Source organism: Mytilus californianus, unplaced genomic scaffold, assembly GCF_021869535.1.
Source record: "Mytilus californianus isolate M0D057914Y unplaced genomic scaffold, xbMytCali1.0.p SCAF_14, whole genome shotgun sequence".
In the NCBI taxonomy this organism is placed as follows: domain Eukaryota; kingdom Metazoa; phylum Mollusca; class Bivalvia; order Mytilida; family Mytilidae; genus Mytilus; species Mytilus californianus.
Genome location: NW_026262626.1, coordinates 36,894,469 through 36,912,136, shown reverse-complemented (window position 1 = coordinate 36,912,136; position 17,668 = coordinate 36,894,469). Strand labels below are relative to the sequence as shown.

The window sequence follows — 17,668 nt, the reverse complement described above, 5'->3', positions numbered from 1 at the left end:
TTTATTTCCCATACATATGTATTCCAAGGTCACAGATCGTTTCTCAAAAGTTATTTGGCACTGATTTTTCGAATTTGTCCGAAATGTATGACAGGCATTGTTCACTTGAGAGCGTTCACAATGTAATTAGCTTTTAAATTTACATTTCTAAGGTATAAAACATTTGTTTCAATAAATGATCAGCGCTGATTTCGATTTTGTTCCAGACATTTTTAATATAACACTTCTTTATAAATTGCATTACAATCCTACAAGAAATGTAGACTTGACAGCGCTTAAATGCAATTTTCAAATTGATTTTTATTTTTCAAGAGGCATAAAACCTATTAATAGTTGTTGAGAACTGATTTTTGAACTTGTCCAGACATTGCTGATACATACATTTGTCACAAGTCAGGAGCCTCTGGCCTTTGTTAATCCTGTATGATTTTTAATTTTAGTTGGTTTATACATTTCGGAGTTTATCATGACGTCCATTATCAATGAACAAGTACACATTTTGTTAAGGGGCTAGCTGAAGCACGCCTCCGGGTGCGGGATTTTCTCGCTGTGTTGAAGACCCATTGGTGGCTTTATGTTGTTTTCTGCTCTTTGGTCGGGTTGTTGTCTTTTTGACACATTCCACATTTCCATTCTCAATTTTATTTGATATATTTTTCATAAATATTTGACAAAATATGCGAGAATGCTTACGAGAAGAACATACGGGAGACTTCTATGTCAGCCGCAACTCCTGCGCCTCAGGGACAATAAACATATATCTACCAAACATAGCTATTCTAAACAGATAAGGCAAACCAGGTACGGACGTAGTTCCATGAGATACCATATACGTGATGTTGAGACTATGGCATGACAATTATATCAAGACAATTACTAATCATATTGAACGAAAACTACAATTCATACACATTTTTCCTATTTATGTTAAAGTGGGAATCTTGCAATGGTCGAAGTTGCCGACTTCTTTGCAGAAGAATGAAAAATCAATTATTCATTTCGTTAGACTGATAACACAGGAAAAAGGTACAAGTCGTTTTCATTTGCAAGCTGTTATGGGTACACAGGCGGAAAACATATTAAAAGTAGCCATTTAACATTTATATTTGGCTGCCCAAAAAGCATATGTTCCAGAATTTAAATCACATAGAGGTACCATACACTACTTCAATACAATAATATACTTACGTCCCCAATGGTATAAGGGTGACCTTGTGGGCATTCTAGAAAATAAATTTGCACATATAAACATACATGAAATGTTGTTCAAAGTAAAACGTCTTGAGCGAATTTCTAATGTTTTTTTTTTACTAGATATCAGTAGATATTCCTTCGATTACCTTATATGTGCACGTATAATTTCCCCTCCAATATACACATGAACTGATTTCAAGTTTTTGTGGTAAGACATTTTTTTTATCAGACAAAACAGTTTGATAATACAAAGAAATGCACCTTATTTTCATTTTGTGACATCGACATCAAAATATGGTAATTCTGGTGATACCTAGTTTCTTACAAATATCTTCAAAAACGAAAATAACACTAATGCATGATCCCTCAAAATATAACGTTATGTATATAACATGTTAATTGCACTCTCACGTACTACCGAGAGCCGTTAATTTGAAAGTTACCGTAGTGGATCATGAATGTATGGTACAGAAAATAATAGTGACTCATTACTCGTCTAAATGGCTCTTGTGAATATATAGTGCTCTCTGTAAAGAATGGCTAAGTTTCAAGTTTCAAGTTTAATTGCCATTTAGCAAAAGGTAGATGCATTTACCGGAAAATATTATTGTCTAACAGAAAAATGGAGGCAAAAGATACCGTAGGAACATGTATACTTATAAATCGAAAACAAACTGACAAGAATAGTACGGTGACAGTAATACTGGATTCGCACGATTCAACGCGAAACAAATATATGATGATATAAAAAAAATCTAAAAAACAAAGAATCAAAATTTAATGAATTGCCAGATTAGAAACGGTCTTCAAAATCCTTGTAGCATCAGAGTGAAATTTCTTTATTATGACAGAAATACTAGATTCGCACGATTTAACGTAACGTTCAGACATTTTTGCGTCGCTGTGTGACTTTATGGAATAGATAGGAAGACCCATCCGCGGTTCTGACCACATAATAATAATTGATCAGATATACACACCGTCATAATATGTTTGTCGGTAATATAATATCTGCTTCCAGATAAGGTTTATATCAGTGAACATTTTTATGTTGTCATCAGTGAACCAGACAGTTTTCCCTTCGAACTTGCTTACATTCATCAGATTTTGTGGCGGTTTGATAGTGGGTTTTAAATCAAATTGGTTTGAATTGGTTTGTTTAAAGTTATTGCCCTTTCATATGATTTTTGTAACATTGTTTGGTGTTGTCGTCAGCTTGCAAATTTGAATCTTCTCATATTCTATATATGGAAAAGAGGTACAACAAGGTCTGATTACTAAACACTGACATGTTTATCTTTGTCTGTTTGGAAATACATGCAAATTTGATAAATTCAATAATCGTCAAATCTAAGGAAGATATTTTGGTCAAGAAATACAAATCCATAACAAATCTGTAAGATAAGGACAAAGAAAAACTCGATCTATTGCGTCATTTGTTCCATAAACGATTTAATAAAATACTCCAATTTACTCATAGACAACACTTTGCTTTTCTTTCAGCTCAAAACGCGAAAACAATAATGAAGGGTTTCATGTTACAAATAAGCCTTCTAGCTAAGCAACTTTTATAATGAACATTTGAAAGTCCTGTCTCTGGTCACAAGGTGAAATCAAGCCGACAAATGATCATGTGCAACGTTTTCACATAGTTAGTTATGAACTAGTCTTAACATCGTTGACTTTTGATAATCATGTACAAAGTACTAAAAAAATGGGTGGGATTAACATCAACGAGTCGAAAATACAATTAATACTTAAATACATCTATGGTCACCATATGGTCTTTACAATATGTCGAGCTCTTAATCGCATTTAGCTTCAAAACGTTTTATTAAATTTAATTGGAGATTTAAAGAGTCCTTTTTCAAAACAGACTCCCCCAAATGCCCGAAGAACTCAACAAGATATGATAAAAAAAAACAGAAAGAAATTGTGTATCTTAAATCCTTATATCGATGGGACTGCATAATAGAAGCTGTTGGCATAACAACAAAGTCATAAACAGCACAGTTGATATAAAACGCAACGCAATATTATGAAATATCCAAACTTTACATTATTCTTTTTTAAGAAATATCAACAAAAATCATTGTACATTGCATTTCTGCTATTTACTTTTATAACAGGAGAACTTGTGTTAAAAAAGAAATTGCAAACGTAATTGAAAATACAATGCTTTAAATATAATCAAAACTTCAATCTTTAAGTTTTATAAGCCAAGGTTGATAGATTTGAAGGACCATTCCTAAACTTCATTACATTTGGATAACCGTGAAAACCTGTTCGTGATATACAACTTTTAATTAATCTTTTGTTTAAATCTTACTTCCACTACATTTTTTTTAATTTAAGGTACTAGTAGTACCCAACACCTTGACTAAAATTAAGTTGGCTCGTTTAATTTTCATAAAATTTTGAAATTTTGAAAATATTTACTTTAACCCTTTGAAAAAATATAAAAATTTCAAAAAACTTGAACCAATCACTTTCTCGGAAAAATTTCATTGGATACATAGCAGTTTGACAAATGCTCATTTTGATCATTGAGGAGCTTAATATTTCCTTAACAATACAACGTGATTAAAACGTTTAGCTGATTTATCAGAGTTATCTCCCTGTAGTGTTAGGTACCACCTTAAGTAATAACTTTAACCACTTCATGAAATTATATTCATGTTGTTCAAAGGCTTTACCAAAGCAAATATTATATCATGAACAGTATCAATTTGTCTTGTGAGTGATGCTCGTGTAAATTAATATTTTAAAATGATAAAATACTAGAAAAGTAAATACGATATGAAAAAAGGCAGAAAGTAAAGCAAAACCCTAACAAGGACTCAGAGATGTGGATGAAGACATTTTTTTATTTCACAACAATTCCCTTACAATGTTTGTTCATAAAATGTCAATAATAAAAAAAAATATTATTCGATATTTCATATGGGGCCTTGGTGGCCGAGTGATTTAAGTAGTTACTACTGTATACTAGCCAGTCAACATTGAGGTTGTGAGTTCGATCCCCGCTCGTGCGGGTGCACTCGACTCCAATCTTAATTGACTAGGATTGTCAGTTTTCCTATCGAAGGTCGGTGGTTTTCTCCGGGCACTCCGGCTTCCTCCACCAATAAAAACTGGCAGCCACGAAATAGCCCAAAAGCGGTGCTTAAAAGTGGAGTTAAAACACCAAAAATCAAATCAAAATCAAATCGATATTTCATGTTTGTAACGAAAATACAGATGCGAATCTTGTGGGTTCAGTCAAATAAGGAATCAAACACGTACTAGTTTTAATGAAAAAAAGAGAAAACATAACACTTATTTGTATTCTTTTTCAGGTCACCATTGTTGTCACACTGATATATTAAGACAATAACGCTCAAGATAAAAAAAAAACTGAGGGGCTTGCATGAACTCAAAAAAGGGAAGACCGGTGCATCAACAGAGTCACAATCATGAATAGACGTAATCGATTAATAAACAGATCAGAAGACTATCGTGATAGATAAATATATAAACACAGCTAATACATGTCGATTGTAAGTTTAGACACAAACACATTTAATTTGTCAACAGTTAATCATGGATTCTAGTTTGGAGTCTAGTTTATTTGCGTCAAAATCGACAAAGTTGGCCTGTTTGTCAAAAAAAAAAAAAGAAAAAAAAAGCGAAACAAATATGTGTCGATAAAAAAAATCGTAAACAAAGAATCAAATATTTAATGAATTGTCAGATAAGAAATGGTCTTCAAAATCATTGAATCATCAGAGTGAAATTTCTTTATTATGATCAACTTCTTGTGCAAAGATTCTTTCCACTTATTCATAAATTGCATTATTAGCTACGTTGATAAATGTTACATGCAATGTATTAACTTAAATGCAAAGAATAAAGATATCGAAGAAAAAAATTATTTTGTTTTATAATTAAAAACACAGGCATTGTTACTGATACTCAATATCAGCGTAGTTGTAAACTCACTGTATATTGTCGGGACGTCTTCATCTCCCCACTGTGATTTCACGCTATGTTCCTTATTATGATCTCGCATGACTCTTGTAAAGAATGCAATTACATCATCCGGCATAGATGGGTAGTAGGAATCCTAATGGAGAAAATAATAACTTGTAATTTTCATTTAAACAACTAACACGTAACCAAAATGATTTACTAGTATTATATCATAATTCTATATCAATCCAAAATATATTATTGTCATGCCTATTTTGTCCACATAAAAACAACCTGCGTGTATCATGCCCTTTTCATCATTTCTGTCTTACATTGACGTTATATCTACATCTAGTGCGACATCATAGAGCAAACAGTCAATCGAGATATACAAATGTATTTATTATTCTCTGAATACATAATACCAGATGAGGCTCATAAGATCAAATGGCTAAAAACACAAGACGTTATGACTTCCTGTACAAGACGTATAAGTTGGAAAGTCAAATTAATAAGGAAGTGGAAGACATTGATATACAAGCAACTAAGATTTAATATTTATCGAATAATGAGTTGAAAGAAATGAAGTACAAATAATAAATGATTGAAATTTTATCAAACATATTATTTTTAACATTTTCAGACGGATGCAATTCAGGATAATGCAGTTTAAGGCATTTTGCTAACAAACATACCTGGATAACGGACTGTTACAGTAAATATAAATAACTTTTATTCCTCATAATGTTGTTGCACACTTATAAGTGAAATATTGTTGTGATGAAGTAAAATTTTCATTTTTCTATATAATTTCGATATTTTGCGAAATATTTAAACCCTTGTCTTTTTAACAGTTACGTACTTTACCAGTGTGGGTGTATTCACATTAAAAAACTCTCGGAACCCAACTCGTTACTTTATAACAATGCATAACAAAATAGAAACTTTCATTATACAAAGTGAATGTTCATTTTTCGAATATGTGAATATTTCAATGTGCGTACCTTCATACAACCGATATTTAATGCTATATTTTTTAAAGGCATCAATAACGTTGTACTTCCTGGAATAAAGGTCATCATAACCATATAATGAGTAAGTAAGCAGGTAAGATTTTGTTGTGCAATGTCCATATTAAGGTGAATATTTCTGGCGGTTTCTGGCTGCCAAACATCGTTTTTCAAAATAGACAATGATACTTCTTTCTGCCAAAAGAATCAAAGAAGAAATCGAAATAGATTAGTAAGTAAATAAGCATAAAAAATGAGCAAATACGATTTCAAGTGAAATGAAAGATCTTTATTTATGTAAAAAACGCATTAAATTGCAATCACAATATATATTTTCGTCCTGCATTGAAAAAATATTGTCTCCCTTTCTCTTGGTTCTAAATTTGGGTTTGCTATTTAAGATATTATTTAAAGACAACAACATGATGTATTTGACCGCCATAAATGACTGTGGTTGTGTCAGAGAGAACAACGAATTTGTCCCACTTGTCATAACCACAACCATTTCCTAATTACTCTATTGTGAATTTACCGAAAGAGTATTAGCATCAGATTTGAACATTTGCGAGAAACAGGACGGACGCCACATCATGTCATGTATGAATTGATTATGTTGTTATTTCTCCGCATAATGATTTTGATTGTCCATGATACTGATTTCCTCTATATTGATAATGATAAAAAAATATTAACTATGATTAAAGCCGAAGCATGTTAAGTCATAGTAAATAGATTCAGAATATGATGGTAAATGTTAGCTTAAATTTAATATTCTTTTTTCTTTCTATATTACCTCTCTTGGTAAAAACGAACGTGTCTGCAGATAGTCAGTAATGAACTCATTTTCCTAAAAAGTAGAATGTGAAACCGATATGATAACAACCAACAAGATTAAAGCATTAATGCACACGAAATATAAAATATATCGAAATATGCTGTTTTTTATCAATGGTCATTCCATAGGACTTAGGTATATAACTCGTCAACATTTGCAAATAAAGAACTTAAAACTCTCCAATAATGTATCATCATCACCAATTCACTAATTAATATTTATTTTTCAATTCAAAGCCAGAAAGAAAACTTGATTTCATTAACAGTACAATTTTTACTGTACATTAAAACATTATAGCATTATTAAGAAAGAGGTGAAGTTTACAACAAAATTTTTATTAACCATGTTTTTTTTAGGAGAGAACCACATCTGTTACCTCTAAAGAATATTTCTGCATGTGTGTGTTCATTAACTTCTGTGTGTTTCCAAAGCATAATTTCCTGTTTTCTCTCAAGGTAAATTTATAATTTCATGAAGTTCTAAATTTTGTCAAGTTTTGATTTTAGAACTTAAAATGATAGATTAATAGACCAAATTCTGGACACCTTTTAAATGTTTTGGACCTTTGATCAAGGTACCACTACTTGAAAGGAACATTTCTTCCTCGTTTGGTTTTATTTTGAAATTGGAAAATCTATGTGAAATAAACGAATGCAGAACAACTGTAAATACAAATACCTGTTCTTCATTTGTTTTATCTGTTTCCATTTTGCATTTCTCATCATGCAGATTGTTCATTGTGATTTCCCTGTGAAGGGCCAGTAGAAGATTAATGTTACACTGCCATTCCATACATACTTTTGTCTGTGCAAAGAAAGGTATATGAGCATTGATTCCCAAGTTTCGACTGGGTTAAGCTACTCAATCTTTTATTTTTAATATCACGAGCAGAAGTTGATTTATTTGTTTTATTTTTTAAAAGACTGCATTCCTGTCTTGGTGACGTTGTACTTATTCCCTATTAGTTTTAATTTGTGAATATATATGGCAAGTCAAAACAAATATACTTATAGCTTGTAAGTGTTGCAAATATTTTGGTCGAAAAATTAAACAAACAGTTAATTTAGTAATATATGGAATAAGAAAATGATTTTTCGTTTGATTATAGGTTCGGTGAAAAACTGCTTGCAATTTTGTTGAACTATTTGCGAAAATGTTTATCTGTTGTCATATCTAATCTAAATGAAGGACAGTGTACAAGGCAATTTCGTTAGTTTGAAATCAGACAAAATCTGTAATATTTTCTGTAAAAGAACATAATAAATAAAACGAAAAGAAAAAAGAAAAACAAATATAACTGTTCAGACAAACTGACGAATGAAGTCTGCAGGAAACATTGCCTGTACAAAATACATTAGGACCTCAAAATTTGCAGTACTGTATTATTTCATCTTGCCAATACATATAAAAACAAAGATTATATTTGCGATGACTGTTGTCAATCAGTAACGAAACCGACCTGGAAGTATTAAAAACGTAGAAATACATTTTTCAATGCACACAACATGGACTGAAATGATGGTGTTCAAATTTTATGTAAAATCATATATTCCTCACTTAGTTTTTACGTTAAAACTTTGAAAAGAGAAAAACTAACAAGTAACCAAATAAATGTACACGAAAAATATGTGACTACCTCGCAAACATTTATACATATGATTCAACAGCTGTTTAAAGTAACTTTTTATTAAGATTTATTCTGATAAAAAGGGGCATAAACAAATTTAAACCATATTCCATCGCCAAGTATCAAAAAAATGACCCATTACTGTGTTTAGTATTACATTTTCCTGGCTTAAGGATGCCCTTTCTTGTTCCCAGCAGAAGAAGGAAGGCAAGTTAGGAGAGCCACTGTGATAGAATGTTAGGGTATAATATATCTATTTTGATACATGTATCTTTATGCATAGCATTGACATACTTTCCTTAGAATTATTTGAAAAGGTTTCCGAGTTTTTATAAATTTAATGTTAAATGACGTTAGACATGAATATCATAAACAAGCTCGTTGCGAAGATGTTGATACTACTATCTGACCTTTATTTATAAACCAGAATACTAGTAATAAAGTACTAATATCTGAATTATTTTGTTCAGGTTTTTATGATAAAAATTGGTAGATTTAGAAAATGTCCCATCAGAATGTTCATGTGGTTAATTTTTACCACAAGAAATAAAACATACATGAAAAACCTCTGTCAATTGTGTATCTTTCTGATTAATTACTGAGTCAGCTACTGCTAGCCTAATATCCGTGTAATCTTCGTTGACAATATATCTGTCATAACACTCCATAACCTGTTGATTAAATCACAGCTAGTTGTTATTTGTACAACTATAATATTATTTTTATTTTTTCAATTGAAGGTATATCTTATTTGTGATTTGCGGAGTAAAAAACTAAATCAAATTAACAAATCTTGTATTTTACAGAAGTTACTATAAGGAATCCATCCTTTGTCAATTAATAATAGATGTATGATGAATTGTTATTCAACTTTATAAATGCATACATCCTATAGAGGCTCTAGTGGATTGATGTGAAAGATCATAATTATATTCATTGAAATCGGTTTGCATAAGTATCTGTTGTCTGGTGTTAAGGCAGACGATTTTATCAAATCAGTTAGGGATCTGTCTGGCAAATCATATAAATTAGAATATTACAATGTGTTACCAAATAGATCTTTTTGTCTAATCGACTACTGATATGTATCGGCACGTAAGCTCTATACTAGTTACTGTTATCATGTCTGAAGTTTAACAATTTGACATGATTTGCTCATACTTACATTGAGATCTGGTAATATTACCCATCTCAAATACTCCCTATCACTTTTTGCTAGGACTGCTTGATACACATCTGTTCCATAACTCCGACACAATACTCTCACGAAATATTTTCTATAAATAAAACGCATTTTTGTTGATTTTTAAACACATAAATATAAAAGAAGCAATATTCACACACAAACAAACGCAACCAACTTACCCAAACACAAACACACAAACACTCATGTATATATCATTTTGTTTTGTATCCAGAAGCAAATTTCAAAAGACATCTTTTCCCTACATTAATCGATTGTATTTTAGTATCGTTTATGACATTTTGTCTGAATATGAATTTTCATGCCCGATGATAATTGACCTGTATTACGCTGTTTCTTTTTAATAGCTGGTTTGAATACTAGTTCTGAGTCAACGCCAGCGATGAGTCTTTGAAGATTTAACGCTTGTCTGGCATACCAAGTTGTAAGCATGATATCTATAATGATTTTTTATCCTGTCGACATACCGGTTTTGCACCTTTTGGAGTTCACAATTTCCTTAATTGTTTTATCTGGAGTTGTTTCTTCTCATTGTATAATATGGCTTACAATTCGGCATATTCTGTTGCCTCTTAGTAACAAAAAGTTGGAATACACGAAAACTATAACTCGACAATATACAAAAAACACCATGACTGCACAAAAAATTTCGAAATGATAATCGGCATTTGAATAGATAAAGTAGTCACCTTGGCCATTGGGATCCAGAATTTTCACATAGATGTCCAGCTGCTTCAAATAGTTGACGTAACTCAGCATCAAGTTGAACTGTGTCTTGTGTTTTGCCATATAGATCGTGTATGTATCTTGCTGTAACTGACAAACTGTACTTTGCTTTCGCAATACACTCAATTTTTTCCAGAATATGTACGTTGCTATAAAACCCTTCTACAGATTCACTCAGCATCTTTTCTATGTGTACTAATTCAAGTTTACTGTTGTTAAACTTTTGATTTTGTTGCTGAATTGAATCCTGAAAATAAACTAGAACAGCTAGTGAATTCATAAAAGGGTTTATCTTATTATTAAAAATGTAGATTATTAAAACGCCTTTACTGTCCCTGTGTAGCTGTTAAGGAGGGTTTAACAAAAAGCTATTACTACATGAACATATTCCAATACTGAAGTATAAAATTTTGTTTCTCCAATATCTGTGACGCTCTTTATGTGTAATGGTGATCGGAGTGCATACGTAACAGTGTCTGCTTAAGAGAAGAAGTGTGTGGTAGAGCAGAATTTGTATATTTTTTAAATTTGTTTGTTTTATAAAAGATATATTGAATTTGAAATAGTTTACAGTGTGGGTAATTTAAAATGGTGCGAATAAACAAATAATTCAAATTGAATTGTGGTGCGTCGTGCAGGTTTACGGGGAATGATGTATTGTGAAAAGGCCTCATTGTCAACTTATGGGTTTGTCTCGATCTAAAGTCGATGTACAATTTTAATAAATAAGATTAATCACACAGAATTAACGATATCGCTTGTCATTCCTATCAAGCAGAACCGAACGCAACCGCAATAGTCATTATTTAATAAATTGTTAGTTAGTTTAAATATTTAACGTGATATATTACTTAAACGGTCCATTTTTCATGACCCTCAGATTGTAGAATACTCTTTTTTGAGGTTGCCTTTTGAGAATATTACTGACAGTATCCAAACTGAAGCTAAAACCCATATAAAATTAGCCGAAAATAAAATAAAATAATAAAAATACAGAAAATTTAAAACGGAAAGTCCGATATCAAATGGCAAAATCAAAAGCTCAAACACATCAAACGAATTGATAACAATTATCATATGCCTGACTTAGTACAGGCATTTTCTTATGTAGAAAATGCATAAGAGAATGTCTGAAAAAATATTCCTGAAAAAAAATTAAAAAAAACAACCCCACAAAACCTTAAAAGGAGGTTTATTTCTTATACTGCGAAGCACTACATTCCTTTTTGCAAAGTTTTAGCATTTTATTATATATTTTTTTCAACTTGAAATAGTTCAGAGGTATAATGCAACTATCGCATCGAAATATGCAATATATTTCATAGGATTAGAATAACAAAATCAAAATGAGGCAAAGTGTTAAGTACATGTATAACGAAGTAGATTAAATCATTTTCTTATATGTTTGAATGACAAACCTCCATGCATTGCAATATCAGCAAACATAATTCAATTGATTCCGTACTACCAACACTTGTTTGAAGAAGCTGGGTATTGTCGTCAAAGTACTTTGACAGATATGATTTAATGTCGCTGCCACTGCAAGAAAAGAATTGTCAAAAGTCTCTATTCTTAGTTTTATTTAAAATGTATAATTTAGAAAATCAACTTGACAGACTAATCATATTTCAGAAAACTTAATTATCTTAATGAAAATGATATACGAAAATGTGGTATGAGTGTCAATCTGACAACTCTCCGTCAAAGTAACAATTGGTAAAAAGTAAACTATTATAGGTCAAAGTACGGCCTTCAACACGGCTCCTTGGCTCTCACCGAACAGCCATATATAATGGTCCCCTAAAAAGACTAGTTTAAAACCATTCAATCAGGAAAACCAACGGTCTAGTCTATACAAAAAACAAGAAACGAACAACACTTATGAACCACACCAACAAACGACAACAACTGATCAACAGGTTCCTGATTTAGGACAAGTGCAAACGCATACAGTGGGTATAAACGTTTGAACGGACGCCAACCTTCACCCTAACCTGAGGTAATGGTATAACATTACAATATAGAAATATAAATGTTTTGCATATCATTATATTTATTATATATAGCTAGAAATATCTGTAGACAAGATAGAATAGAATTTAGTAATGTATTAATCAATATTCCGGTATATAAAACACATTTTAAGTACGTTCTTTCGACTTGGAGCTACATTATTCTTATACATGTTATATGCCATTTGCTTTGAACTTACTACGTTTCGGTTAATGTGGATACACATAGATCTGTTATTTTCGTATGTGCATCATGTCGATCTGATGAATGAAACACTTTTCAGTTGATTTCTAGTGTTTGTTCTTTTATTCTGCTGTTACACCTCTACCCTATCCCAGGTTAGGATAGTGATTATCGCTCGAAAAAAACATTTATTCCAAGTTATATGTTCATGGTAGAAGTCCGAAAACTGTAATCCTTATATCGTTTACTGTTTTCATTTGAGTTTTTTTCACATTTTGCCCTGTCTAGGCTTTTCATAGATGGCTATACTGTATAAGTTTTGATCACTGTTTTATACCGTATTTTGACATCTATTTGAAAATATCAATGTCATGGGGAGTCTCGTATTTGATTTTGATTTTTGGTGTTTTAACGCCACTTTTAAGCACCGCTTTTGGGCTATTTCGTGGCGGCCATTTTTGATTGGTGGAGGAAGCCGGAGTGCCCGGAGAAAACCAACGACCTTCGATAGGAAAACTGACAATCCAAGTCAATTAAGATTGGAGTCGAGTGCACCCGCACGAGCGGGGTTCGAACTCACAACCTCAGTGTTGACTGGCTAGTGATTACAGTAGTAACTACTTAGACCACTCGGCCACCGAGGCCCCGGGAGTCTGGTAGATAGTTGTTTTATTAGCAATTTAAATAAACATCTCCGTCTTTGTATATGTATTTTGCAAGCATTCGATAAAAAAGAGGATGTCATAATCAAGAAAAATCCAAAGATAAATAGAAAATTGTGTGTATGCATAGATAATGTAATAGCCTTGGCTATATCCTTAAAATAAGTAGAACGTTATTATGATTATAATAAAGTATTTTACACTAGTAATTTTTTGGGGCCCTTTATAGCTTGCTGTTCGGTGTGAGCCAAGGCTCGGTGTTGAAGACCGTACCTTGACCTATAATGGTTTATTTTTATAATTGTGACTTGGATGGAGAGTTGTCTCATGGGCACTCATACCACATCTTCCTATATCTATTAAATATAAGTTTGATTTACTAGACAACAATACATTTTATACGCCAACCTTGTTTGCATAATCTCCTGCAGTAAAAAGGATCTGACCACAGGGTTTGGATCAATAGCATCTTGAAATACTGTCAGTTGTCTTGAAACAATAGTTTCTCCTCGGTCACTTTTGTCTTTTCCAACAATATAGGACAGAAGCTTGTCAATGACTCCTTGAGATGGAAGTGTTCCCTCGGCAAAACATAGTTGTGAAACAATTTCCATGAAGAAACCATTACATCTTTCCCTAAAATCTTCGTACTTTTCTACGTCACTCCTAAACAAAATTATTTATGTAAAAGGCATTCTTAAAAGTATAAAGAGATTCACATCAAGTAATCGATATTAACACCATTTAAGCTAGCAATAATCTTTTGTAGGATATCGAATTGCATCAAAGATTGAGATAAATCTACTTATCTTACCTTTTATACACTTCTAGGAAAATGATAGGTAAAAAGCTACCGCGTGGAGACCCTATTAGGTTAGAAGGCAGTGCTTATTTCAATACAGTATTGGTGTTACGTCCCTTTATAAAACAATACGGTATTGGGGGAAAACTTTAAAGCTGACAAGTTGTTATTGTTGGCATTTGTTTTTTGTATAGACCAATGGAAGTAGGTTCTTAAAACTAACGGTATTGAAGACTTGATCACTTTGATATATTCGTTACATTGTTTGCCAGTGACCTAATACTATATATATATATCGGGTCAGTAAATTCCATATGGGATTCGAGCTTCGCATACAAATCGTATTAGGTTACTAGCGCACTAAATAACTAATTTTATCTTTTTGATGTCCCTCAATACCACCAAGTTTATAACGTTGCTACATATTTATTCATACTTGGATATCAAAATGTTAAGGTGTGTGCTTCTATTAAGAATGCTCGGACATAACGAGATTTGTAAAAGGTAAAATTCATTTACATAAATTTCAGTGCAGTCCTTCTATAATACCGAAAAGAAAAGGAAGTATGGAGATATAACAACAGTCATCCTTCTTTGATAATCAGTTCATAATAGTTTTAAGCAGCCAAACCGGAACATCAACATATATGAATGAAGAAAATATTGCACGTTAACTAATTATGTCTGCTTGAGTTTATACTGAACCATGTCGATTTAATGGAACTATAATCAAATATATATTACATGTAGTATTGAACAATATATAAAAATTTCCTGACGATACGATAAAATATGTAGATGGAGTTGTGTTGACAACTGTACACTATAACAAATTCAATACAATGGACAGAATATCCTACCCAATTGCAGATTTAACAATAAACCTCTTTTTTATGTATAAAAGATAAACCATGCAGGAAACGTTTTTATGACGATTTTGGTTCTGAAGGGTAAAATTCATACCATCATAAAATACATGAGAAGGAGTCAACGAAGTCTTTGTATATTCCCATGAACTTTATTTAGAAAGGACAAGACGTTCTTTGATATACCCTTGATTCATTAAAACTCTGTTCATACGCTGGTGACGTTTTTCTAAGTAAGAGTAGACGCTGCACGCTCTTGAATACCGAATGAGTTGGTATATTGCTTTTGAGGATGGGTTAAACTAATAATTGCAAAATAAAAAATGATCTGGATTCTTTTATCTTCTTGTTTTTGACAAGTGATTGAAGGAACTCCGACTCATATGAAAATAGGAAGAGGTCAACAAGGAGAGGCGCACAGTTGGCAATATGACATTTTCTAGCTATAATGACTATAGTACAATATATGGCATATGTACCAATTAGTGCACTTAACTAAAAATCTAACAATAATTTTTTTTTTCATTGAGGCATTACTGAGTAGATAACTGAGTAGAATTTATCTGATCATTATAGCTTTTAATTATGATGAACAACAGATTGTATAAACAGTCAGTTAAGCAGTAAACAAGACATCTGCAGATCAAATTAAGTCCACCAATTGATGCATCAGATGTTGCAGGTTACTACTATAATAAGTAGAAAATGTGCGTTTGCCATGTTCTACTTTAAATCCAGTCTATACAAATATATCCCTCTTTAAAAGGGTAATCCGTCCATACAGGTATAAACATCATACAGAGGATTTGTTCCAAAAGTGTTTGTTATAAAGAGAGAGGCAAATACTCAGTCACCTGCACTTGATAGCCATGTTTAACGGGTTAGGTAATAAAGGGCGGTTTAAACACAAAAGACACGCCGAAGTTGCAATCAACAATATTTGGCTCAATGAAATAATTCATACAGAAATTTACTAACAATTTTATCGACTAGAGGCAAAGGGAATAGATTGGACACGCATGTACAGTTGGCAATGTTTTCACTATTTGCTATTCTACATACTGCGCCAGCATTTGATAAATGAAAACCAATAAACACAACCAAGACAGTTTTGCTAAAAACCGACCGCTTATTAGAAGATTTTTAATGAAACAGTCTGGCTTATGTTAAATAATTACCATCTTGGTTTGATCAGATGATGAAAATCGTTAATAGTACAGACAACTATACATCGGTAGCTTTTTTTCGGGTAGCTATTTTGAGTCTTATGGCTGTTACTACTGCAAAACCTTAAAAAAAACAATAATACCTTTTAACAAATTCTTCTTGATTAAAGTTGTCTGGTAATTTTTCCTTACAATGTGTACATTGCCTTTTCTTTTCAATTATTTGTTTGTAGCACTTCTTGCATACAACATGATTACATGAAAGTTTAACTGGGGCACTCTGAATTTCCGCTTCACAGTTAATACATTTAGACAGCACACTGCAAAGAAATTTTACAATTTAACCTATAAGCAATATGCAACCATTATATAAAAACATTAGATTATTTTTAGTATCGCTTTGAAACAGAAAAACAGTTCGGCGAGTCAAGATTTGCTTCCATTTTCTCAGTTTGGTACAGCAAATATTACATTACATTATGTATTACATTCAAAGTCGAAAACTTTGACTTTTACTGTGCGTATTGCTATATGTTTATTTATTCTAAATTGGCTAGAAATGTAGGGAGAGCGTTTAGATCTCATAAAACATGTTTAACCCCGCCACATTTTTGCGCCTGTCCTAAGTCAGTGGCCTCTGGCTTTGTTAGTCTTGTATGTTTTTTTAAATTTTAGTTCATTTATATGTTTTGGAGGTTAGTGTGACATCGATATTCACTGAACTAGTACACAATTTCATTTAGGGGCCAGCTGCTCTTTGGTCGGGTTGTTGTCTCTTTGACATATTCCCCATTTCTATTCTCAATTTTGCTTCCATCAATGAAATTACATAATTCGAAGATGTTGTCGAGTGGTCTAAAGCGCTGAACATGATGCTAAGCGATTGGTGCTGTAGTGTATCAAAGGTGTGACTTCAAATCCCGTTGAGGAACAAAAATTGGTCAGCATAAAAAAAAATTTCTATCACTGTTGGGTTTAATTTTCAGACTTATAAATGATGTACTTACTATTATGATAAAAAAGGGCCGTTATACAAACTCATCCTATGAAATTTAGTTCGGGAAGAACAATAAGATGTTTTTAAGTTTCTTTATCCATTATCCCTCTTACCCAAAGCATTTCTTTAGAACTTCTGCATTTTGTTTTTTCAGATGACTCTCAACTTTTTCTAGTGAGATGAGTTCTTTCATGTCTGCATCTTCACCAAGTTTCTAAAATCATCATTAAAACAATTAGTTTAAAATAGTATATTCAGGATATTTCTTTATTATATATGATATTATATTAAATATACAGTGGTAAGCGACTTTTCTTAAAAATCAAATTTCTATGTTTCAAAGTATACCATAGACATGATAGATAGGTTATTAACATTACAATTAGTGCTTTTGATCTAATTATGTTTTCATAGCTATAGAGTCGGTTGAGA

At 32.0% G+C, this 17,668-nt stretch overlaps 1 protein-coding gene across 10 annotated transcripts in view; it reads right to left on the bottom strand.

The window, feature by feature from the left end:
* Positions 1-17,668, bottom strand: part of LOC127724635 (E3 ubiquitin-protein ligase rnf213-alpha-like) — a 1,011,139-nt gene that overhangs the window by 25,047 nt on the left and 968,424 nt on the right. For 9 of the 10 annotated variants that reach the window (XM_052231639.1, XM_052231642.1, XM_052231640.1 and 6 more), the window contains 12 exons: positions 17,350-17,450; positions 16,383-16,559; positions 13,814-14,071; positions 11,966-12,086; positions 10,511-10,794; positions 9,783-9,894; positions 9,175-9,288; positions 7,669-7,794; positions 6,949-7,002; positions 6,150-6,350; positions 5,176-5,299; positions 1,189-1,223 (listed from right to left, as the gene is read on the bottom strand). In XM_052231639.1, coding sequence (XP_052087599.1) covers positions 1,189-1,223; positions 5,176-5,299; positions 6,150-6,350; positions 6,949-7,002; positions 7,669-7,794; positions 9,175-9,288; positions 9,783-9,894; positions 10,511-10,794; positions 11,966-12,086; positions 13,814-14,071; positions 16,383-16,559; positions 17,350-17,450 — 1,707 coding nt within the window. The remainder of the gene's footprint in view (positions 1-1,188; positions 1,224-5,175; positions 5,300-6,149; positions 6,351-6,948; positions 7,003-7,668; positions 7,795-9,174; positions 9,289-9,782; positions 9,895-10,510; positions 10,795-11,965; positions 12,087-13,813; positions 14,072-16,382; positions 16,560-17,349; positions 17,451-17,668) is intronic. The other variant, XM_052231635.1, reaches the window with a different exon arrangement.